This window comes from Mustela erminea, chromosome 14 (genome assembly GCF_009829155.1).
Source record: "Mustela erminea isolate mMusErm1 chromosome 14, mMusErm1.Pri, whole genome shotgun sequence".
Classification (NCBI taxonomy): domain Eukaryota; kingdom Metazoa; phylum Chordata; class Mammalia; order Carnivora; family Mustelidae; genus Mustela; species Mustela erminea.
The window spans coordinates 84,838,442-84,864,368 of record NC_045627.1 but is presented as its reverse complement, the minus strand read 5'-3'; the positions used below and the strand labels follow the sequence as shown (position 1 = coordinate 84,864,368).

General features: G+C 52.5%; 1 protein-coding gene across 2 annotated transcripts in view; it reads right to left on the bottom strand.

The window, feature by feature from the left end:
* The window catches only part of LHPP (phospholysine phosphohistidine inorganic pyrophosphate phosphatase), a 120,727-nt gene that overhangs the window by 60,620 nt on the left and 34,180 nt on the right, over positions 1–25,927 (bottom strand). Inside the window, exons 6-7 of one of the 2 annotated variants that reach the window (XM_032312303.1) lie at positions 12,227–12,341; positions 2,113–2,123 (exon numbers count right to left, since the gene is read on the bottom strand). In XM_032312303.1, coding sequence (XP_032168194.1) covers positions 12,246–12,341 — 96 coding nt within the window. In that variant the 3' untranslated portion in view covers positions 2,113–2,123; positions 12,227–12,245. Of the gene's footprint in view, positions 1–2,112; positions 2,124–12,226; positions 12,342–25,927 lie in introns of those variants that run through there. The other variant, XM_032312302.1, reaches the window with a different exon arrangement.

Here is a 25,927-nt window from a genome sequence, read left to right as displayed (position 1 = left end):
AACCCCGAGCCTCCCCAGACCCTGGCTCGTAGAACCCTCCAGAGACTTCTGCTTTGGCTCCAGGACATGCCGGCTAAGCTCCCTGGAGTCCCAGGTTCCCTTGGCGTCCCCACACATTCCGCCCTCTGCCCCTAGGTCTGGGAGCAGGGGTGGGGGTGTTCTCAGGCTTGCGGAGAGGATCTGGGACACTAGGAGGCCCTGGTGAGCTTCCTTCCTGCAAGTGGAGAGGCAGGGCAGAAGTCTATTTTAAACTATTCTGCATAGGGGGACACCTGGGTGGCTCAGTCACCTGACTTCAGCTCAGGTCATTATCTCGGGGTCCTGGGATCAAGCCCTATGTTGGGCTCCCTCTGCCCCTCATCCTGCTCATTGCTCGTTCTCCCTCTCCCTCCTCCCGTCTCACTCTTAAATACATACATAAAATCTCAAAAAAAAAAAAAAAAAAAAAAGCTATTTTGTATGATGCGGTGCCTGGGCCCAGTCAGTTAAGCAGCCAACTCGATTTCAGGTTACGCTGTCAGTCGTGGGATTGAGCCTGAAGTCCAGTCCATGGTGGGTTTGGAGGCTGCTTAAGATTCTCTCTCTTCTCCTCCCTCGCCCCCCCCAATAAAAATAAAATATCCTTAAGCTATTTTATATGAAGACACTGGTGCTTCCCCTTCACTGGCAGGTTCTAAACCGGTTAACCTCTTCTCCTTCCCTGCTGTCTTTGTGCTGATTTGCCGGAATAAAACCAGGAAATGTCTTCCACGGGCGACCCGGATCCTGCTGGCCCCCAGACACAGTATCCATGAGATCCATGAAGCCTCTGGGCGGAATGCTGGGGAGGGAGACTAAGGGGCCCTTTGGGAGGCATAGCAGGGCAGGGACAGCGGGGGGACAAGGAGGGACAGCGGGGCCCATTCGGCTCTGAGCCGGGGCTGCACACACGGGCGGGGATGGGAAGGGCACATCGGGGCCCTGAGGCCAGGGCCCTGCCAACCCCCTCAGTCAGCTCCTGGCCTGTCTCAGTCTCCACACCTGTAAAAGGGCAAGTGGGGTGGGGACAGGATCTGAAGATCCGGGCTCCCTGAAGCTTTTAAATGCTTCAAAGCAGCAGTGGCTAGGACACTAGGAATTCACAAGGAACCCGATACAGACAAGAGCTGCTCCAGCTGAATTAGGGGTCGGGTCGGGAAGCCACCTGGATCCCGCTAATTTCCGGGGACCAGAGCAGAACTGAGACATGAGGCCCCCCCGCCCGAGGACGCTGAGCCCACACTTTTTCTGCCCTACGGCTCAGAGCTCCTCTGGCTGCTGTGACTCAATCCTCCCAGCACCAGGCCCGCCTAGTAGGACTTCACAGCACAGGTCCCTGGTGGCTGACTTGATTTAAAAGTCCACCGGACTAATTTAAAACAGTGCAGAAACAGACAGAGAGACAGCAGTCACAGGTAACACTGCTCATGCCGGACCACGGGTTCAAAGGCCAGCTCTGAGCAGCTGTGCGAACCCAGGCGAGTCACTCAGCCTCCCGAAATAATGAGTTAACCGTCCCATACAGTTGCTTTGAGGGTAGATTATCCCATTAGTGATCTTGTCTGGCTCAAGAGGTCCCCATCTGTGTTTTCCCAACAACCTTAGGAAGAAGACATGACTCACCACCTGTGGGGAGGAAGCTAACGCCCAGAGAGGTTAAGTAACCCACCCAAGGGTGAACCGCTGAGCTGCGTCACACCCCGGGGGCAGGTCCCAGAACCTGTGCGCTTACCCACCAGGCTCCAAAGACCAGGGCACATGAGAAAACACTCAGATTCCGTGGAAGTCTTTACTTGGAAGCATAGGCCTCACTGCGATGTGTACAGCCTGATCAATGAGCTCTTCCCAGCCCTGGGTCAGACCAAGCCAGAAGCCATGAGCGATCTCCGGTCAGGCACCAAGAAGGGAGGAGACAGGGCTCACGGCAGCTCACCTGTACCCAAGCATCCTGAAGGGCAGCCGTGTCATCTGTAAAATGCAGACGGAGAACAGAGAGGCAAACGAGCCCACGCAGGGTCACGTGCCTGCCCCGGGCCCCCTGCGCCCAGGCTGGGACTGGTCAGGCTGAGAGACACCCATGCGGGCCTCCTGCCATCCTGGTGCCGCTTCTGACAGGCCACCACTGCCCCCTCCCTGCCATCAGCTCTCTTTACAATCCCACATTTCAACAACCAGAGAAAACGCCACAGAGCCGTGTAGAGAAGACCCAGGCCAGCCTGACACCTGCCTCCAGGTGCTGAACTCCCCAGCATGGGGTGGAGGGGAGGGAAAGACAGCAACACGAATCCCCCAGCAGTGGCCGTCCAGGTAGTCCTATGAGGGGCATCTGCTCCTCAGACAAGGGTGACCCTGCCTCGGGCCTCTTCCTGCCGCCCACCACGTCTCAGTCATGCTTTGGGGCCTTTAAAGGAATCCTGCTGCAGCAAAAGGCTTTGCTCTAGCCAGTCAGCCGTCTCCAGGCTCTACACCCCAGGCCCAATTGGGTCCTCAGCCCCAATCCCTGAACTCCGTCATTCAGAGCCTGCAGCGTGTCCAGCCCTGTGCCCTCTCAGGGTAGGACACGGAGCAAACACAGTCCTTGCTGGCCAGGGGCTCCCCTGTGCTGCCGTCCTCACCCTGGACACCTCATCCCCCTGCCTTCTGCGTCAAACACACATTCCATGCCCAGCACCGGACTGGGGACTCTTCTCCCCACATGCCGCTGCGCACTCAGGAGCTGCTCGCAAAGCCGAGCTGCCTTCCGGATGCACTCTGGGCGGCAGGAGCAGGCCGCCGAGCAACAGTGGGTCCACCTCCTGGCATGGGGGTCAGAGAGGCTGGGAGCACCACCTGCTCCTCCCTGCACAGTAAGCTGGGATACAGCCAACTGCATCCTCTTTAAAGAAAAGCCGACTTTTCCCATCAAGCATCCTTCCTTCGGGGTGAGGCTAGCCCCATGGTGGGCCACGCCAAGCCCTGCCTGCCTGAACAGCCAGAGAGACCATCGTGGCTGTACCTGGACTTTTCCCTCCCCCCACCCCAAGGCCATAAACTTCTGAGCAAGGCCAACCCTGCCCCCACACAAAGGGAAGGCCAGGAGCCAGCCTGTGAGAACATTCTGGTTACAGTCTCTAGGGGCAAATTTTCAAAGTGGTGCCGTAACTTATCCCAGCGCACGACCCCCATGATCCTACCCAGAATGAAGGGGGTTGGCTGAGCCTGACCTCAGGGATGCCCTCGGGCCTCTGGAGGGTCAGACCAGCAGCCACAGGCCCTGCTGGGCTGTGCAGATGAGGAGACGAGGCATTCCACTGACCTCTCTCTGCAGCTGTGTGTTTACTGAGCCCTTCCTGTACCAGAGGTGCTCAGGACACAAAGGAAGCTTCCCTGTCCCAATCCCCACTTTACGGATGAGAAAGCTGAGGCTCAGGGCTCTTCCAGCTGGAAAGCGGCTGGGCCAGGATGTGAGCCTGGGACTCCTCTCCAGGGAACACGGGCTCCGTCCCTGCAGCACCAACCCCACGTGAGGGCCCAGGAGCAGCATCGAAGGGTCCCTCCTCCCATATGAGGATGCACACGACACGGCAGGGCACTCATCCAGGCGCAGGGACAGCTAGGACACGTGCTGGCAACTTCCTGGGAGCTGCCTTCCTAGCCTGGGGTGGGGACCGTGGAGGAGTCCGCTCCGTTCCCCGAAAACAGCACTTTCTCTGCCTACCATGGGGCCGGAAGGGGCCACAAACGTGAAAGTGGCTGGGAAGCCGGAGGGCCTCTCTCCCACTCAGTTTAACAAACGCAGAGTGCCCCCCACGTGCCGGGCACTGTGAGGAGAGTGAAACTGCAAAGACCCACCCGTTTGCTCAAGAAGCACGGAGGGAAAGAGCAGGGAGGCAGACGAGGCGGCCAGCGTCTGGGGTCTGCCCTCCTCCCTTGTGGGCAGGGAGCCCAGGGCACCCAGGCCCGGGAGGGGGGCCGGGGCCCCCCGTCAGGAGGCTCTGGGGCAGCGGGCAGGACAGCATTCAGCGGCCCGGCAAAGTCAGGCTGGCTACATGCAAGGGGGCCGAGCAAACACACCAGTGGAGGGAGAATAATGTAAACCAGGTTTCTCCCCGTAAGAAAAGGAAGGTACAAATCTGCAAAGGCATCAGCAGGGCTGAAGCCCGTGCTGTCGGCCTGGAGTCCAAGGTGGCGGGGAGAATGTGCTATCTTTGAGAGACACAGATGCAGAGGTTCCGGTGGATGGATGTGCGAATGCACGGGGACACGCATGCATACATGTCCCACCTCCGTCCACAGAGAGGGTCAGAAAGCAGTGACACCCAGAGGCATGGGAAGAGCATCGAGTGCACTGGAGTTCGATTCTACCTATCACTATCCACTAAAAGGAACCAGGGCTCCTCAAGAAATGGCCAGCTCCAGGGCTGAGGCAAACACTGTTTTGTGCCAGAAAACTAAGGAGGGGCTCCGAGAATGACGGGATGGGCCAAAAAGCCACACCACCAGCTGGAAAGATGGCCACCGGCCACATCGGGGATGCTGTGAGCCTCAAAATAAATTCTGATGGTAACCGATTATAACCTATCAAACTAAACAGAATTCCATACATCCACACTGGTTGAAGTGAGCGGAGAGAAGAAAATCTTCTTCTTTACCGTAGATTCCCAACAACAAGCGTAAGAACGCAAAGATGGAATGGCTTCGGCAGGCGTCACAGAAGCAGCGACAGACATCGGAGCAGAGAAGCGGAGCGAGGAGAGGGATTTCACAGCCTCCATGTAGCCCCCACAAAGGGTCATAAGTCCCAAAGGGAAGAAAGCTCGGAAGTTTGCACAACTTTAAGACACTCACCATCGTAACTGACGTTGCCACCACCAACACCGGGACAGACGGACACCCCGCGTCTCCTGACAGGACGCCCTGAGCAGCACTTCTGTGACAGTCCGGCCCACAGTGTGCGACCCAGGTCACATCACGAGGAAGCACCAGGTAAAGCGCATGTCCTGGGCTCCTCAAGGGGGTCAGTGTCCTGAGAGCCGAGGGGAGGCCGGCGAAGCGGCCCAGACCAACGAGGCGGTCTCGAGAGAGGCCCATGGAGCTGCCCATCCTGGACCGACACTCCTCGCTGCGAAGGACGCCAGGGACCGACGGGGGAAGCCTGGCCAGGTCTGGCCCCAGGGGACAGGTACGTGCAATTGTTTTCTATTCTGGAAACCTCAGGAATGGTTTGGAAAATAAGAAGCCAGGGGAAGCCGAGAGAGTGCCCGGTAGTTCTCCTGGAGGTGAGGTGTGTTTGGGCCCTGGCGTGGGCTCTGTCATGGGCTTCCGCTGGCCACAGGTTACCCCTGCCCGTGAGACCGTCCCGCTGCTCCTCCGAGCTCCCCACAGGAAGCCCGGGGGGTGCCCTCACGGCCCTTTGTGGAGGACTCTGGGAGTTCCTTCATGAGGGAAGGCCTCCAAGTCAGCAGGACTCAGGCGAGGAAGGGGCGGCGGCAGAGGCGGAAGGCACAGCGTGAACGAAGGCCTGGAGATGGGACAGGGCCCTGGGGGCTGGAGGGCCCGGAGGGCTGCCTCCTCAAGGGGGCACCCGGCCTCTTGTGCTCACAGGTGCGGCTGGGAGGCCCCCTCAAGCTCAGAGACTCGAGGGTCTCAGGCTCCTCTCCCCTGAGAAGGTGCCAGATGGAAAAGGGGAAAAGGCCTGGCGAGCTGATGTGAGGCTGCTCCACCTGCTTTAACTCCGGGGGCCCCAGCGGCCAGGAGGCTCTTGCCACAGCAGCAGCAGCGAAACCCTAAGACCCAGCACCTCCATGTTTTCCAGGCCTTGGTGACCCTGCCTGTGGGGGCAGCAGAGGATGGCGAGGGCCTGGAGGGAAGGCCAGACGCCCAGTCCCAGCACAGACACACAGCTGCTGCGAGGAAGAGCGGGCACGCAAGCGGGTGTGGCCCGCATGTGGGCTGGGTGGGCGTGAGTGTGAGTGTGTCAGCAGGCCCATGTGTGCCATCTGAGGGGGCCTGGGTGTGGATATGTGTGTGCATGTGTGGCCTGGATATGTACGCGTGAGGGTGTGGGACCTGGGCATGAGTCTGGTGTGAGTGTGGGACCTGGGCGTGAGTGTGTGGGACAGAGATGTCACCCATGAGCTGGTGTGCATCCGGCCCCTCCCCGGACCCGGCGCAGGGTGCCCTCTAGCGGCCGCAGCAGCAGGCAGCGCAGGGAGGAAGGGAAAATGAAAGCGGACCCTGCCAGACCTGGGCAGAGGCGCCACGCCCAAGACAGCCGGGAGGGTGTGAGAACAGGAAGGAAGAGCCCAGGGGTGAACCTGGAGGATAACACAGAGAAGACCAGGCTGCACCTTCCCCTGGGGTCCCGCCTAGGGGAGCATTGAGTTGTCATAGTGACTGTGACTGTCTTAGATGACAGGCTGGCTTGGCCCTTCAGCTGGGAGAGCCCCAAGACGGTCTTCTGACGGCCCCTCTCCAGCTAGGGCTGGCTCAGGGCTCTCCGCCAGCGACACACCCAACCCCCCACGCTGTTCTGGGGTCTACAGTCTGCAACGCCAGAGAAGACAGCCCTGAGCAACCCCTCCATGCTGGGGAGGCTGGGATGCCCCCCTTGAGTGCCTGCCACTCTTCCACAGATCAAAATGTGTGTGTGTGTAAGCTGGTGTGTAGGGTGTGTGTGTAAGCGGATATGTGTGTATGAGCTGGTGTGTAGGGTGTATGTGATCTGGTGTGTAGGATACGTGTGTGTAAGCCGGTGTGGAGGGGGTATGCATGTATATATTGTGTGTGCGTGTGTGTATGTGTGTAAGCCAGTGTGTAGGGGGTATGCCTGTGTGTAAGCTGGTATGTAGGGATATGCGTGTGTGCGTGTGTAAGCTGGTGTGTAGGGTGAAATGAGGCCACCCCCTGCTGGCCCCCAGGAGGGAATGCCACGGGGAGGTTGCAGACAGCTGCGCACGTGTGGTGGCCCAGAGAAGGCACTGCTTTCACCGCCAAAGGGATGGGAGCCCCTTGCCCTGACCCCTTCTAGATGAAACACCTCAGGGGGAGCAGAACGCACCTGGGATGTGTTGCATCCTAAGGGGAGGCAGAAGGAGCTGGGGGAGCTGTCACCGGGCCAGCCCCAGTCTGGGTGGTGGGAAACTTCCCTACGCAGAGACCTCTCGGTGGTGATTTAGTCTTGTGAGCGAGGAGGGGTTCTCCCTGGGCACCGGGGGTCAGGGGACAGCTGCCCGCAGGCTTGAGGACGTTGGGGTACTTGGGTTGGTTTCTGTTTGTGAACTAATGAAGCTATACTTTTATTTTTTTGAAAGAGAGAGAGAGAGCGAGCACAAGCGAGTACGAGCAGGAGACGGGGACCAGGGGCAGAGGGAAAGAGGGAAGCAAGCTCCAGGCTCAATGCGGAGCCCGACACAGGCCTCCATCTCACGACCCTGAGATCAGGACCGGAGCCAAAATCAAGAGCTGGACACTTAACCAACCGGGCCGCCCAGGCACCCCTGAAGTTGTACTTTCGGGAGGTTTTCTTTTTTTGGAATCTTCCAAATTCACACACCTGTGGGCAGGGTGCACAAGTGTACTTTAAAAAAAAATAACTCTTGTTTGGAGTCTCATCCTAAGATACTGAGAAGACACTTAACTAAATGCTCTGTGACAATCAGATGTCCTTCCTTCCAGGCTCCTCGCTACTCGGCCGTCTACACACCTGCGTGTAGCTCTGCCTGTGGTTTTCCCGGCTGGGCTCCAGCCCTGGCAGTAACAGCCCCGGACCTGGAGCAGGAGGTCACAGGCCGGGCAGAATCGGAGGCCTGAAGGACAGGGCCTCAGCTTCTGCCTCCGCAAGTGGGGACTGTGGCACTAACTGTGTCTGTCAGTGGGGACACAGGACCAGCCCCCGGGCTCGTCCCACGGACCAGAAGCACGGAGACCTGACTCCGCGTCGGCAGCCTCAGGAAGGATTCAAGGCTTCTTGTCGCCCCGGCCTCTGGCTGCTGCTGCCCCTTCTTCAGCCTCCCCAGAAGGAGGTCCGCCAGCCTCTGCGGGTCATCTCTAGTGACAGGCAGCTCATTCTATGTCGAGATGGCTCTGGCAAACCTTTGTGGGCAGTTCCCTCTGAGCTTAAATGAGGTGCTTTCCAGCGCATTCTAGAGCAGGGAGAAAGCCAATGGTGCTAAGCTGAAGGCCATTGTGGAGGTCTCTTTCTGCCCTTTGAAAAGAGCAGCATGGGGACCTATCAGCATGTAAAGACAGGGGAGCCCTGGGGCAGGCTCCCCAGTGGGCATATCTCAGAAAGAAGCCCACATGGCTGACCAGCCAGGAGAGCTCGGAGGCTGGAGGGACGGAAGCTGAGGTACCCCCGGACCCCTTGCTCTACTGCTCACAAAACTCCTAATTCAATGGCCCACTTTTTCCAAAAAGGCCAGAGGAGGAGTCAGCTTCAGGCAGTGCTAGATCCAGATGCTCTAATCAGGTCACCACAATCTCTCTCTCCCCATCTCCAGACTCCACTTTGACCCTCGATCAGGGTTCTCTCTGGGGTGCCAGGGATGGCCACTGGAACTTCCTGGCTTACACTTCACCGGCCATTTTCCTAAAGGTTCTGGAAAATCCTGGGCTAACTCACCAGCCGACTCAGATCACAACCCCAGCAACTGTGGCCAGGAGCTCTGCATGCTTCAGACTGGCCAAGCCTGAGTCCCATGCCAGGCCTGTGCCTGCCAAGGTGCTGGGGTGGACAAGGGTGACCCCAAAGAAACACAAGGATCACACTCAGCACAGGCAGAAACAAAAGGTGCCCAGCACCCCACCCTGTTTATGTACTACGGCCCTTCAGAATGCCCCCAACCACGGTACGTCTAAGTTTTTTCACCTGTAAGAGGAATTCTAGCCCCCTCGGGAGCAACATCACCCCTACCAGGCATGCATGGGCTAAAGTGAGGAGCCACTGTCCCCCACCACCAGCCAATCAAAGAGCAAGTAAACCGAGCAGGTGTGGAGGAAGGCCAACCCAGGCAAAGCCGGAGGGCAAGGCCAAGAGGGGTGGGCCAAGACCCACCCTGCCTCTCCCACCCTGGCAGCCATTGACCTCACCACCCATGCCCATCACCACCTCTGCCTCTCCCATGCCTTCTCACCCGAGGCCCCTGTGGGTCCCTCCCCACTTCCCAGGGGCGCCCAGCATCCGGGTGGACTGGAATACTGGGAGCTGACACTCCCCAAGGCCCCTAAGCCTGGAAACTAGGAACACCACAGGCCTCCCCTTCAAAACAGCCCAGTGGGGAAGAGGCTGGAAGCAAGAGGGGCCCTGCCCATGGCAGGCGGAGCAGAAGTGGTCCCACACGACCACCGTGGGACCACGGCATCACCTGCTGGGTCACATGCACTCCCCACAACGCTGCAATTCCAACTTACGCAAACCTCCCCTGCGAGGACCATGCCCACGTGCCCAGGAACACAGATCAGACGTTCCCAGCAGCACTTCAAAGAATGGCCACACCAGGACCCACCGAAGTGTCCCCAGCAGGGAAGGGGAGGAATGGGGCATGTTCATAGCACGGATGCAGGACCACCAGGTTGAACCACTTATGCTCCGTGAAACATGCGGTAACTCCAGACAAAGCTCAGCTCAGGAAGACCCGACTGCATTCTGGAGGGAAGCTGACCCACGCAGGAGAGCCAGAGAACACCATGAAGTGGTTCCCAAGCAGGGTGCCACGGAGGCCTCCGTGGCTTCCCAGCCCCATGGGGCCCAGAGCACATGGTTTCTCTAGCTGTCCTTTGGGGCCTGTGTGTCGCGAGTGCCATCTGCAGGGGAAAGGGGGAGGTGCAGTTCCCCCCTCCCCACTCCTTACAGAAATGCACAGAGCAATGGGACCCAGGGAGGTGAACAAGAACTTTCTAGCAGCTACACTGACAAAAATAAGAATAAGCAGGTGAAATTAACGTAAGATGTCAGCCTCTGCGCATGTAATCGGGATACAACACGACAAATGAGCTTTTTCACATTTTTTGTCTCCCCTTCAGTCTTTAGATCTGTATTCCGTATTTCGAGCACATCCGACTGAGACCAGCCACAGTTCAAGGCAGCCTGTGGCCCCTGCACTCAGCAGCAGAGCTCTAGAGTGGTCAGTGACAGAGACGTCCCCACCCACTCTCCCGCGCACAGAACCCGGCCGGCCCCCATCTTAGCCGGCTGGCTCACTGGCTGCCTTACCTGCACCAGAGCGCCTCTCACTCCGGCCTGCACACCAACAAGGGCAGATTCACATCCTTATGACAAACAACAAGATAGGAAACTGCACCGCCTTCCTGAAAAGACAGACTAAGCCCCAGCCTCTGTGCTCAAGGCCAGGTGAGGCTCTGCCTGGAGAGGAGACGGTATCACAGACACCATCAGCTTCACCCACCCCTGCTAAAGGCCCGCTGGGCGTCAGGCACCAAATGGTATCTGCATCTCCTGAGGCGTATATATATATATATATATACATATATATACACACACATATACATATATAAAAGCATGCACATGTATACACACACACATATATGTGTGTGTGTATATATATATAAAAGCATGCACATGTACACACACACACACACACACACCCATGTGTGTACCAAATGTTTATCTACACACAGTGAGCAGCCTAGAAGGGTCTGGCCAACTGTTGATGAGGTTGATGTCCCTGGAAGATGGCATCGGGGGGGGGACTCTGAAAAGCGCCAGCCCCAGCCCTGGGAGGCAGGACAGGAGCAGTACCTTGCAGCAGGGGCGGCACCGTGCAACAGAGCGTCCACCAGACAGTGGCCAGCCCCCTGGCTCATCAACAGGCCTGGGCTCTGCACCTTTAGGGATCGGTGGAATTAAGGCCCTTGGAGCTCCAGGCTACTCTCCTGAAATGCTTCCGAGGTTGGTGGGTTGTGTCTCCCTTACCTCCTTAGGCCAGACACAGCCAAGTGGACCCAGAAAACGCTCCCTTTGAGGACCGATATTTCAGCTGTGCCAGGAGCTTGAAGAGAGCTGCTAGTGCCCTGGGAGGGTCCAGGCCGTGGCCGGAAGGGACCTTCTGCCTGCAGATTCCACCCGCACCGAGCCTCCCTCACTCACCTTGTGTCCACCCCAAACCACAGGTCTCCTGGGTCTCACACATGAGAGAGGGGCTTCACAGTGAGTAGGACCTTCTACTCCATTTCCCTGATCCTGGTTTGTTTTTGTTTTTATTTTTTGTTTTTGTCTTTTTAAGATTTATTTTAAAGAGAGAACGAATGTGACTGGGGGGAGGAGCAGAGGGAGAGAATCTTGAGCAGATGCCCCACTAAGCAGGGAGCTCAACACAGGGCTCAGTCTCATGACCCAAGATCATGATCAGAGCTAAAACCAAGAGTAGGACACCCAACCGACTGAGCCACCCAGATGTCCCACTTCTCTGACCCCGTTAAGCAGATCACTCAGGACAGATGCCACCCTCCTCTCCCAGCCTCCCCACTCCCACCACCAATCCAAGTACCCCTGGGTAACCATATTTTAGCCAAGTCTCTCCAGCAGCTACAAAATTATATTGAACAGCCACAATCAAACCCGTCCGGAAAACACAAGCCAATACTCTGATGTCTAAGACACCCTCCACAAGCCAAACCCCGAAACCGCAGGGCACCTCCCCATGCCCACGCCCTGACCTAAGTGTCACTGGGGACCCACCAGAGACTAGGCTGCACTTCTGACCCAGGAGATTAACACAAGCTCCTCTGGAGACCAAGGTTTGGTTCCAAGGGGTCCCTGACCAAGGAAGGACCTGCTCTCTCAAGGTTCCCTGTCTCCCACAAACAGACAAGGCAGAGCCCCAGAAGGAGGGCGACCAGGAGGGGCACCAGCTGGAAGCTCCAGGGGCAGGGCAGGCTCTGACCACTTTGCCCAAAGGAGCATGGCCCCAATGCAGCCCGACCTGCTGTAGCAGGGGACAGCTTGGAGCCCTTGCTCTTTCTTTCCAAGCTCCACCCTACTTGAACCCCAGTTTTCAGTCTTGGATCCTGTAGCAAAAGCGCTTTACTTGACCACTCCTGAGACAAAAAGGTCAGCGAGGCCTGACCTTAGGGCACACTTACACAGAGGTCAGCAGATATCCACATACCATTCTTTTTGGAAAGAACAACCCCCTTTATTTGGGGGCAGAAAACAAAACAAAAACACGGGACACCCCCGGAATCCACGGAGGAAGGCAGACAGATGAACCTGATCACGAGCGGGGCACTCACCTGAACTTTCCTGTCCGCACCTGCAGGGCCCTCATTCCGCACCGCTGGGCACCACCAACATCTCCCACGATATCGTCTCCGATCATGATGGCCTGCCGGGCAGACACATGAGCTCAGAAGTGATGTCAGGACAGTTTATTCTGTGCTCCTTCATCTTTTCTGACATAATCAAGCGCTTGATTTGATGCTTAGAACCACCACCATACAAATTAAACAAGGCAGTTTTGTCATGGTATTGATTGACCCACCTTGAATATATCTCCCACTGCACCCCTCCACTCCCTGCCCAACAGCCAAGGGGCTCTAACAGCGCATACGTAGGCAACGTGAAATCAACCCACAGGGGTTGAAACGACACAGTGTCACAGGGATGTGTGGGGAGGCCGACCCTGTCTTGCCTCTCCTCCAACACAGGCTCCATTTTACCTGCAGCCAAATGGCTCTACCCAGGAGCCAACCACTAGTTCTGTGAAAACTGACTAAATTTCTGCAAACCTTCGTAGCTCACAGTTTAGGAGGTCTTGCTTTCAATAATGAAGGTATTACTACAAAAGCCAAACTAACGTGCAAACAAAAACACACACACACACACACACATACACAAAGGAAATGCTTGCAGCCTGGCTGTCATTTCAAAAAGCATCTTGTGGGATATACTCTCCCACCCAAAACAGCCAGAAAACCAAAGAGACTAGAAGAAACAACAGTTTTCGAGTCGCTGGACATCAAGCAGTGAAGGACAGTGATTTGGGACACTGGAAACATAAGGGGAGTCCGGCTTCCAGACTGTGGGTGCAGGGCGGGACCACACAGAGGCTGGCAGCCTCCCGGAATTGAGGACAAAGCTAGGCGCTGGGAGACTGAGGCAGCTGAAGTTCCCAGGATGGAGTGTCAGAGAGGAGGGGGCCACCCTGGAGAGAGAGGACGGGCGCAGATATGCAGAGCATCCCTCTGAATGAGGCAGCATTTGTAGACCGCTGATCAGCACACGTGAGTGAGGAAACCACCGAGGCCAGGGAAAGAATCACTCTGGAAAATGAAAGAAAACACCACCCAGACCTCTCATGGGGATGGGAATAGTGCCTGTTTCCACCAGCCAGACTGGAAAGTCTCATAATGCGCGGGGCACTGAGTTGCGTTCTCAGAAGCACCTTGCCTCAGAGTGGGGAGTAATTAGCCTTAGACCAAACCCTGCTCTGGGGCTGCCTCCCAAATTTTAAAGCAAGCTCTGGAAGGATCCAACTGTTTCCAAGCTGTTTAACTACATCCCAGAACAAAATAACAGCACCCAAAAAAGGTAAAATTCACAGCATCTGGCAACTAATTTAAAAAAGTGATCAGACATGCAAAGAAGACAAATATCACACATAATGAACAGAAAAAAAAAAATCAGCCTCAACTGACCCAGAACTCACACAGATGTGGGAATCACCAGACAAGGACATTATATTAGTCACCGCAACTATCATCCATATACTCCAAAAGTTAAGTAGGGACACGGTAGATAAAAGAAAAGATCCCAGTTGAAGTTGTAGAACAGGCAACTAGACTGGATTTTTTTCAGATGGAGAACTGCTTTGATTTTTAATTACTAGTAACAGTGCAACTTACTGATATTTGTAACTGATGGCAAGTGAGTGGTACTAAATAATGCTTATATTTCATTTACATTTTTAGCACTTGAGATACATTATGTCTGGAATGGAAATCCCGCTGGATGAAATTAATACTGGATTATGCAATGCAGAAGAAAACATTAATGAACTTGAAGATAATAGAAACCAACCAAAACAAAAGCAAGAGAAAAAATAATTTAACAAAATGAACAGAGCGGGGCACCTAAGTGGTTCAGTTGGGGTAAGCGTGTGCTTTCCACTTGGGTCATGATCCTGGGATCCAGGATGGAGCCCCACATTGGGCTCCCTGTTCAGTAGGGCAGTCTGCTTATCTCTCTCCCTCTGTCCCTCCCTGTCCCTGGTCATGCGCACACTCTCTCTCTCTCTCAAATAAATAAATACAATATTTTTAAAAAGTGAACAGAGTCTCATCAAACTATGATGTGACTTCAAAGGGCCTGATACACGTGCAACTGGAATTCCTGATGGTGAGATGAGAGGAGGTGACAGAAACAACACTGGACTTCCTCCTAATGGCTGAAAAACTTCCAAACACAAGAAAACTCATAAAGCCACAAATGCAAGATCCCAATCAACATGAAACACAAGAAACATGAAGAAAATTACATTAAGGCACAACATAATCAAATTTCTCAAAGTCAGTGATAAGGCAAAAATCTTAAGACTACTGTTGCAAAAAAAAAAAAAAGTGGGGGACTACCTAGGTGGCCCAGTTGTTAAGCATCTGGCTCAAACAGCATCTGGCTCAGGTCATGATCCAGAGTCCTGGGATCGATCCCAGGACTGGGCTTTCTGCTCCGTGGCAAACCTCCTTTTCCCTCTCCCACTTCCCCTGCTTGCGTTCCCTCTCTTGCTGTGTCTTTCTCTGTCAAAAAAATAATAAAATCCTTAAAAAAAAAAAAAAAAAAAGCAAAAAAGCACGTCACATGCTTTTTTTTTAAAGATAAGACATGCAATTTCCCACTGAAAAACAAAGATAAGACATACAATTTCCCACTGAAAACAATGCACATGAGTAGCCAGTGGGGAAATGCCAACCTAGAATTCTATACCCAACAAAAGTATCTTTCAAAAACAAAGGTGAAATAAAGATCTTTTCAGATGTCTTAAGCTAAAAGAAATCATCACCAATAGATCCACACAAGAGACATGTAAAAGGAAGTCTCTTAGGCAAAAGGAAAGGGTACTAACTAGAAATACGGATCTGCCCAGAGGAACAGGGAGAGGGTGACCCATGACGCATGGCAACCCATCTGCCCGCTTAGCCCCCTTCTTCTACTGGCCAACTCCTAACAGGCTTTCAAGACCACCACCTTTGAAGCTGCCGGGGCTCCAAGGCCCTCCCCAAAGCCTTCGGGTTACCCCCCTGCACTGCACGTCCCCTCCTGCACTACACTGATTCTCTCTTTCTGCAGCAGGTGAGCTCCTGCAGGCAGGTCCGTGATGCTGGCGCTCAGCTAACGAGCTCATTGAGGGAACCAGTATTCGGGATGAAGGCGTGGCTGTCCGCGTCTGGGGGCAGGGAGGAGGCAAAGTCGAGCGGACTCTTCACTGGTCACCAAGGTAGAGTCTACTTCGGGACTGCCTGAGCTTTATTCATTCCCATTCAAGCGGGTGTGCTTATGCCCACGTCGATCTGTATTATTGATATTCTTGTTCAAATTGATTCATACTTTCTTAATAAGAAAATGTGTTTCTAAAGAAAAAAAAGCAGCTCCCCTCACTCAGCTACCACAGAACTTTGATTAAAAGCTTGAAAATATTTTAGGAGAAGATGTGGAAATAAAGTCCAATGCCTCAGACATCAAACACGTTCCTAGATCTGTTCTCAAGTTCAGTCAGGAATTTACGTGGTTGGAGGCCCAACAGGCCTGAGAAAACAGATCCCTGTGACAAGGCAGTGTCCTGATGGGGCCGGGACAGAAGCTTCAAAATCAACAGTTACTCCACAAGTCTTCTCTCTGGAACCCAGATGCCAGGTAGGGCGAACCAATGAAGGAACCCACAAGCCAATGTCAAGGAATATAAAAGTGGTGACTGTGAAGCATTCGTGCTGGGGGAGTTCCACCCATGGGAGGTGGGGGGAACAGGAGTCCACATGGACCCTGTCTTCCATCTTAGAGTAGGGGTACAAGGTAGTGGAAAACAAGGCAGGCCCTATGTGATGAGCAGAATGGACAGACTGAGTTTGGGATTTAGACAGGGGCAGAGCAACCAGGCTCACATTCCAGCTTTGTTATTTGCTAGCTCGGTGGTCTTAGGCAAGCCTCCACTTCCATCTGTAAAATGGGTATAAGCGGTGTGGCATTTAAATGAAATCGTGCAAGTTAAGCATCAAGGACAGTGCCTAGATTTGTTTACTGTACATCTTTAAAAGGAAAAAAAAATGAGGAAATGTTTTGTTGGGGAAATTCCTAATCTAGCCCTGTTGGAGACACTCCAAGTCTCTATGATGGCATTCTTGCCTCCAGTGTCCCAGCTCTTTTGTATCAAGCCCTTTTGGGGACAGGCAGTAAGGACACAGGGAGTCAAAGAGACACCATCGCTGCCCTCGTGAAGCCTCCAGTGGAACGCAAAAGACAGAGCTTCGTCAGAAAGTTCACAAATACATAGCCAAGAACTCTGCAAAAGTACAGGAGGTTGTGAAGGGGTAGTGGTCAGGGAAGGCTTCCTGGAGGAGGTGATGTTTTGAGCTTTGATCTGAGCAAAAGAGGCCAACCAGGTTAGGAGGTACTAACAACCCATCTGCCACCATTCGCCAAGGCAAGCCACACAATGAATTCCACAAAGCACAGGTTAATAAGCTTGAAGCAACTGTCGTTGAAAACATCTGAACAGGCATTCAAATTAACAGGAGGAATCCTGAGGAGATTGTGAAGAAGGCCAGAGACTGAGCTGGTGCCACTCTGGAGGCCAGAGAGGTCGTTCCGGGTGGAATGAGGCTCTTCTGACAACCGCCCCAGGCTATCTCGCGGCTACCAAGCCTGTCGTTTGATCACACTCAAGCAGAGGCCGAAGGGGCCTCCACCAATGAAGCCACAGGCAGATGCTGGCCCCAGGAGGAAGCTCAGACACGGACACAGTGAACTGTGCCAATTGTGAGCGGCTCTGGCTCCCGTCCTGCCCCCCGCAAGATGCGTGGAGAACTTGAAAAAAACTGCATTTCTTCCAGTGAATATTCTAAACTTTATACGCTTCACAAATGCCCTCTGATCCTGTCTTGAATCCCACGCTTCCCAAAGTCAGTTCTGCATATGGGGGACACACTATTTGATTTTTGGTAAAACAAGGACATACATTTTATCGTAGCTAGTTGGTGTTTATTTTTAGAGGAATCTATTTATGGGAAGTAAGTGATTCTGGTTTTCCATTTATAGCACTGATCAAAGTTCCTTTCAAAATTCATTTATTTAGGGGCACCCGGGTGGCTCGGTTGGTTAAGTGCCCCGCTCTCGGTTTCAACCCAGGTCATGATCTCAGGGTCCTGGGATCAAGCCCCACATCTCAGGGAGCTCTGCTTGACGATTCTCTCCCTTTGCCCCTCCCCTGACTCTGTGCTCTCTCTCTCAAATAAATAAATAAATCTTTAAAAATAAATAAATTTTAAAAATACATTTATTTAGGGGCACCTGTGTGGCTCAGCTGGTTAAGCGTTCAATCTTGATTTTGCTCAGATCTTGATCTCAGGGTCATGAGTTCAAGCCCCATGTTGGGCTCCATACTGGGCATGGAGCCTAATTTAAAAAAATTTTTTTTAAATTATTTAAGTGTTTAAAAATAAATTGACTTAAAGAAAAATGAAGTAAATAAAAGTGCTGGTGGCAAGGATCCGGATATGATCAAAATTGTTTTTTCTAGAATGACTGATGCTGGGGAGAACACTGCCAAATCCAAATGGGTTTAATTTTTGTGTCTGTCAAGCTACCGTGGAGCTCTGGGGAAATCATCAATCACCAAAGAAGAGCGAGCCAGTGGCAACGCGTGCATCCTGACCCGACAGGGGACGGCAACAGCAGCCGATGTACACACGGGGGATCCTGCAAGCGGGGGCCACCCAGGCCCCCACACGCCTCAGCTGGGAGAGGGGACTCGAGCAGGGGGAGGGCTCGGCTCAGGCGGGAAACCAGCCATGTGCCCCAGCAGGAGACTCTGCTTTGGCCTCTCAAGGAGTTGTCCTGAGACCCGTAAGTTGGCCTGGGAACAGACACAACACTCCAGCTTAGGCTTCTGTCCGCTGCTAGCCGAGGCTCCAGGGGCCACCTTGCTAGATTCCCTGGGAATAACAAGGTCTTCCACTTACTGCACGTCAACCCTCACGCCTTCCACGCTCCTGGGGAAAATACAGTTTTATGCTCACACACTCCCAAGGCGGCATAAATTCTTCCCCCTCAGAACAGAGCCCTGCGGGCCTTCAGGGGGCAAGCACATTGGTTGCTGTGGCCCCCAAAGATGGAAGCAGAGATCCGGGCCCTCGGAGGAAGACGTCGGGAGCAGCAGCAGCTGGCCCGATGAGCTGCCGCCGGACCCCGGGCCGCGTGTGAGGCTGGGGGGGCGCAGGGGTGCGGGGGACGCGGGCTGTGCAGCTGCCCGGAGCAGCGATGCCTGTCCGGGCCAGCTTGTGGGCTCCGCATACCAAAAGGCGCCGGGGCCCCCGGGGATTTCACAGATTTACTATCAGTGAAGGGCAATAATCACGCCAGGAGGAGCAATTATTGCCAAATCATTTAGGATTTAAAAAATCATTGGCAAGAAGATAGAGGTCAAGAGGTGCGCTGTCGGGGGAAATAAAAACCCCTACCTGTCAGGCCGGGGACGCGCCTCCTCGCTGACTGCAGGACGGCAGCAGGACACGCGAGCGCGGACTCGCGCTGGGCGCGGAGATCCGGGGGGGGCGGGCGGCCGCACGGCCGTCCTGCAGGCAGGCTTTCCGGCTCGAGCCCTGACGCGGATTCTCACCTTTCCAAGATCCTGCCCGCCGCCCTCTCTTTACCATCCCGGGTGCTGTTCTCACCGGGAACGAAGTCCGGGAGCGCAACCCTTCAGGGCCAAGAAGACTTCCCGGGCAAGCGCACGTGGCATACACTTCCGGTCATCCCGGGCACGCACTTCCGGTCATCCCGGGCACACATTTCCGGTCATCCCGGGCACACACTTCCGGTCATCCCGGGCACGCACTTCCGGTCATCCCGGGCATACACTTCCGGCCATCCGGGCATCTCCTGCGGGGCCGCAGCGCTGGCGGGGACGGAGCACTGGGCTCCGTGCGGATCTCCGCCCGAGGGGCGCACACACCCACAGGGAGACGCCTCGGGGGGACATCCAGCTCTCGAGGAGCCTCGGGTCTTCCGCCGGCACCCAGACCCCCTCGAGACCTGAGGACGGCTCGCTGCTAAGTCATTCCCCGCCCGACCCCAGTCTGACACATTCGTGAGGCAGGATGCACACAGCACAACGCAACGGCCACTGCTCTACAGGAAGGAAGAAGCTGGGTGTGGTGTGGCCGTGGGGGGTTACGGCTGGTAAGGAAGGTAAACTGAGCCCACCTTTCTGAAACAGAAATAAGCCCAGTGCCTGACGGCCCAACAACTACCCCGCTAGGTGGGATTTCTCCACAAATCAGGTATGTGCCAAAGGACGTGCGTTCAAGGGTGTTCACAGGGTTAGGCACAAGAGGGAAACTGGGAGTCAAGCCCTACGTCCGACCACAGGGTGTGGGTAAAGAACATGAGGTTACAGGCCACCTGGGTGGCTCAAACCCGAGGCTGCGGGTCTAGGTCTGGCACTGTCTCGAGGCAGAGCTTCACGTTCAAATTGGGGCCGCAGGTGCAGATGAGCCTCTCCTCCTGGCCCCCTCGCTCCTGGCGCTCCACTCACTGTCCCAGCCAGGGGCCCCTGAACTGACAGCCGAGAATGTGTACGCAGCGGGGCAGCAGGGCCAAGCAGGTGGAGGGGACTGGGGACAAGCCCTCCGTGGAAATCCATGAGGGGAAAGAGGCCATGAGAGAAATGAGTGGCCCCCAGTGGCCCCACATGGACAGTCACTCCCCAGCCACAGGTCTCACCACTAGAGTAACTGCCTGGCCCCATAGCCACATCAGTAGAATGCATGATCTGAGAACCAGCGAGCAGAAGGACAGCGTCCACGTTTTATGCCCAGCCCTCTCGGGATAAACCTACAAACCTCGCCCCCATATTCGACAGGCTGCCCTGAGGGCATTTATCCTCCCCACTTAGATCCTGTCTAACTTCACCGTCTATAATATGTAATTCTGCCAACGATATTTAGTCGTTTCCAAACTAGCAAGTGATACTGTAGTACTACATACACCTTTTTAAAGTTCATTCACCAAGCCTAAAAATCCTGCAATGTGGCTGGCCCCCTCCTTGAGAACCAGGGTACAGCAAAGACCTGGAGGGGACAGGGTCGTGGACACGGGCCTCATCAGCAGAATATCTAGGGCTCAGTACTAAGATTTCTGTGACTCCTCCCTAATGCTGTGATTCTCAACTGGGGACAATCTGGCCCCTGGCGGGACGTTTGGCAACATCTGGAGACATCTGTGCTTTCACACTGGGTCACAAAGAATGATCTGGCCCCAAAATGTCAAGAGTGCAGAGGTGGGGAACTGCTGCCCTGACCTTAAAATGGAAATGCGAGGACCTCAGACAAGGACTGGCGTAAGGACTTGGTGAAATAAGCAGGGACATGACGGTACCCGGGTGTGCCCAACACACACGGGGCTCCAGGCAGTCAAGATCCTTCCTCTCTGAGCCTCAGGTTCCCTGCCTGTGAAATGGGCACCCCCAGCCCTCAGCTTCTTGGCCCCTGTGCTAATTAAGCCCTCTGGTTTCAACAGTCCCAATTTCCACGAAACCTGCGTAATTTGCAGCAGACGCAATTTCGGTATTTACAGAAAACTGCCAAAACCCTCACATCATTTGGGCTGCGGTAGGAAGCTACAAAACTGCACTGCTTCAGAAGCCTTAAGCCATGAGAAATTAGGTATTTCTAGAAGTAACCTTTAAGGTATGTTATCCTTTGCCTTATTACTGACTCCCAGAGAGGGCCCGGTTACCTCTAAGAGGTTTGAATTTCCAATCTATTAGAGTAATACCAGCAATCTGTTCTTTCTAGGCTATTGAGGAAAGGTTAGAATGAAAATTGGATTTGGGTAGTTATGTCCATTCCGAAGGCAGGCGGAGGGCACATCAGTGGAAGCGGGCCGGGGCCTGGAAGGAGCAGTTATCAAGGGAAATGACTGGTGATAACTTTATTGATTAAAGCAGCTTGAAAAATTTAAGATTTGCCACAGCCTGGCACTGCGGCAGCAAGACCGCTCCTCACAGGCATTTTTCATTAAAAATAAAGAAGCAGGAACAGAGAATTTATTACCTTGTACCTAAGACACAGTTCATCTGAAATGGCCTTATTCTGAAATACTGCCTTAAAATGTCTACACATTCTGAGGCTCAAAACAACATGAACGAACATTTTAGAAAAACAGGGAGTGAGAGTGTTAACAACAGGCAGTTGCCACTCATCTGTCTGTCGAGAGGAGAGACAGAAACGGCACGTGAGGGCGGAAGGGAGAATGATAATATGAGAGGTAAGTAAGATTCAGCTCTGCCGCCTGAGCTGGGGGCTGCTGGAGCAAACCAGCCCTCAGCCATCCGGCCTCCGACACACACAACCACCGCAGGAACCTCAACCTATCCAAGAGATTCCCGGGGAATCCCCAAGCCAAAGCCCACCCCAGAACCCCCAGCCCCAGCACCCACTAGATGAGATGCCCAGACTAACCTGCCCCCCAAGCAGGCCTCCGCTGCTCTCTCAGGTGTGGGGAGGGCAGTTCTCAGAATGCAAAAGGTGCCCTCTGCGAAAATAATTGAAAAATGCCAAAAAGCAAAAAGGGGAGGGGGGAACCATGCCAGCTTGAACTATACAATATAACCAAAGAAACTGTCAGAATGTAGAATTCTAAATACTGGGGTTGGTTGTTTTGTTTGTTTTTTAAGATTTTATTTATTCATTTGAGAGTGAGAGCACAGAGAGACTCCCCACCAAGCAGGGAGCCCAATATGGGGCTTGATCTCAGGACCCTGAGACCATGACCTGAGCCAAAGGCAGATGCTTTAACCAACCAAGCCCCCTGGCGCCCCCTAAATACTGGTTTTTAAAACTCATGTTTATTAGCCTTTCTTAAGATAATTTGTTACAGAGTAGAAGAATTTATTCTTTCTTAAATTTATCCTATGAGAATATAAATATGGACAAGGACACCTGGCTGGCTCAGTTGGTTGAGCGTCCAACTCTTGGTTTCGGCTCAGGTCATGATCTCGGTGTCGTTGGATGGAGCCCCAAACTGGGTTCCACGGTCAGCACAGAGTCTGCTTGAGATTCCCTCTCCCTCTCCCTCTGTGCCACCCCAGCTCATGGGAGCTTGCTCTCTCTATAAAATAAATAAATAAATAAATACATATATAAAACCCGTTAAAAACAAATAAATATATATACATAACTGTTTATATTTAAGAAATGAAAAGGTAAGCCATAACATTTATAAAAAGGGCTCCAATGAGATGAGTAGAAAGAGAAAGAAAAGGACAGAAGATCAACTTCCTTGACTATATCTCGTTTTATGGATTTGATTTTGGAGCCAAGTAAATATTTTACATAACTATAAAAAATGTAAATGTTGAAAACCAGTTCCCTAAAAATGGTAAGTAAAGTGAATTCAAAGAGGGTCATGTTGGTGGCATACCATCCAGAGAAGAACTATGCCTGTGGCTCTAAAACCCAGCATTTTGGCCACAAATTTTTAGAAGGAGGTGCTCACTACAGAAAAAGAACTGCCAAAAAAAGAAATTGTAAACAGTAAGGGTCAGGACAGTGACATTGTGATGGCCATCCGGTCCACTGGGATACCAACCACAACAGTGGCTCAGTCTCAGGGCACTGCTAACCCTGTGGTAGCACCAGACTCTTCTTGTTTGGTTTCTTTCCCATAATTTCTGGAACTCAAGACTCTTGTGTGTACAATGGATGAAAACAAACGACTGGTTCTGTTGGTATCCTTGAGAGCCAAGTTTTCTGATGTGGAAAAAGGAGATAGAGATAGAAGACTGATGAGGTCAAGTAGAAACCCACTGGCCTGACACATCAGAGGTTTCAGTATGAACTCCAGATGTAGTTCATATTTAAAGAAAGATACTTTTCGCAGCACCTTGCTGGCTCAGTGGGTTAAGCCTCTGCTTTCAGCTCAGGTCATGATCTCAGGGTCCTGGGATTGAGACCCCTGTGGGGCTCTCGGCTCAGCAGGGAGGCTGCGTCCCCCCTCTCTTTGCCTGCCTCTCTGCCTATTTGTGATCTTTGTCTGTCAAATAAATAAATAAAATCTTAAAAAAAAAAAAAGATAAATACTTTTCTGAGCCTGGTTGACTAAAAAGGCTCAAAAAAGGGGTGCCTGGGTGGTTCAGTTGGTTAAGCATCTGCCTCCAGCTCAAGTCACGATCCCAGGGTCCTGGCATCAACCCCAGCATCAGCCTCCCTGCCAGGCAGAGAGTGTGCTTCTCCCTCTCCCTCTGCCCCTCTCCACACTCGTGTTTCCCCCAACAAATAAATAAATCTTAAATTTTTTTAAAAAGGCTTAGAAATTTAGAAATGATGATCAACCCAATAGCAACAAGAACCCTTCATGTTCCCAGTATGGTTTCTAAATACCATTTTCCACCAAAGGTAAGCATGGCTCCTTGGAAGAAAGGTGAATCCCGGGCCTGAGACAGAAAATATACACGGCAGGTGTGGAAGATCCTGTCATAACAGGGAGTAAAGAACCTCAAAGACTCCTGAGATCGGGTCAGAAGGACTTAGAGGCCAGCTTGAAGGGGGTTCCACTGGTCAAAGATGAAATACTTTTGATATGAATAAGATCATGACTGCAATGGATCGAAACTCATCAATCTATCTGTCTTAAATCTATCTATTCATAGTGATATATGTATAGTTTCAAATCTCCTTCGTCACCTTGGGAGGATGCTAGAGAATCAACTCATTATTGTGAAAACTAATGAACAATGAAAAAGAAATAGGCCTTTATCTGGAGCTCCCTATGTGAACTGTACCTCAGGGTAACAAACAGTTGGTGAGAAGCTTTCTGATATACAAGTAACCCAGAGGGGAAAACGAAGAAGGGATGAAAGAATTAATACAGCTCCATTCTATGGTCCAGGATGAATTAAAGGAGTTGGCACCAATCACGAATAGCAGCTAATAATACAGAAGGGGACAAGTGGACATTCTCCACCTGCTGACGGAGGACACACCACCACCTGTAAGCAGTCATCCAAAAACTGAACCAGACTCTGAGCAAACTTGTAGATCTTACTGTCAATATTCAGAGAACAGAGAACGGAAGAGCAAGTGAGAGTATACCAGTGGTGCAACCAAGAAAATCTAGCCCATGCAACAAACCACCCAATTTCCTCTTCACCACGTGGCAAGGAAAAACAAAAGGGCGATTGGGGGCTGGAAGTAGAGGGAACCAGGAGATTAAAGAACACCTGAGATTCTCATTAACCAATAACAATGCAAGAGTTTCATCTGGATCTGATTCAAACAAATTATAAGCAACGTAGAACAATTTTAAGACCATCAAGGAGGGATGCCTGGGTTGCTCAGGTCATGATCCCAGGGTCCTGGGATCGAGTCCCACATCAGGTTCCCTGCTCAGCATGAAGCCTGCTTCTCCCTCTCCAGCCTCCCCTCCTTGTGTTCCCTCTCTCTTTGTCTCTATGTCAAATAAATAAATAAAATCTTAAAAAAAAAAAACCATCAAGGAAATGTGAACAATAACTGGATATTTGATGATATCACGGAATTATTGTTGGTATTAGACATGGAGATGGCATTACCTATGGCATTACCTATGGCTTTAAAAAGAATTCCTATCATCTGGGAACAAAGAAACATTGACAGATGAAGGAACAGGATTTCTGGGATATGACTCAAAATAATTTAGGGGAGAAGAATGGGTGGAGTACAGATTAAATAAGTGGCTATTAATCTTGAAGATTACTTAATGGCTAAATATGGAACAATCTGAGCAACAAAATTAATAACAATAGGAATGGACTGTAACTTGGGCAATAAAATAAATATCCTTTGGTCCAAGTTGGAACAAACAAGTCAATGGGGAAAAAAAAGAAAATTGAGCTAATAAATATAGAAGGAATGACAGAAATACAGATTCACCATTTGGCAAACACCCCATAATAACTGCTTCAGGTAAGAATTATCAGTGGAGGGGTGCCTAGGTGACTCAGTGGGTTAAGCCTCTGCCTTCGGCTCAGGTCATGATCCCAGAGTCCTGGGATAAAGCCCCGCATCAGGCTCTCTGCTCGGTGGGGAGCCTACTTCCCCCTCTATCTGCCTGCCTCTCTGCCTACTTGTGATCTCTGTCTGTCGAATAAATGAATGAAATCTTAAGAAAAAATAAAAAGAATTATCAGTGGATGCAAACATTAAGGAAAAGAGTGATGGGAAAGAGGTTATTTATACAGTCAACATGCTTTCCCACAAGACGCTTACTAGTTACATGGGACAGGGAGTAATCCTGCAGTGTGGAGAACCCTGGCACAGGTCACCTCTGACACTAATCAAAGGGACCCTTAGCAACAACAGGGCGACATGCCCTCACGTGCCTCCTGCTGGAGTGCACCGAGAGGGCAGAGCACTGTTTCTGGGACATTCCTGCCAAAAATGCGTAACCTAAAATTAAATTAAGTCACAAGGAGACATGAGGAAGAAAACCAAATTGAGGCAAAGTCTACAAAAGAGTCAGCTAGAACTCTTCAAAAATGTCACCATCCTTAGAGACAAAAAGGACTGAGGTTCTGGCCCAGAAGGAAGGACCCTGGGGGAAGGCAACTGCTACAAGCCATGTGTCCCACACAACGACGCTGGCGGCTGGCTAAGGACATGTGATTTTATCACTGTTCTATGACTATTGTATAAGACGTTAGCATTTGAAGAAGCCGGCAAA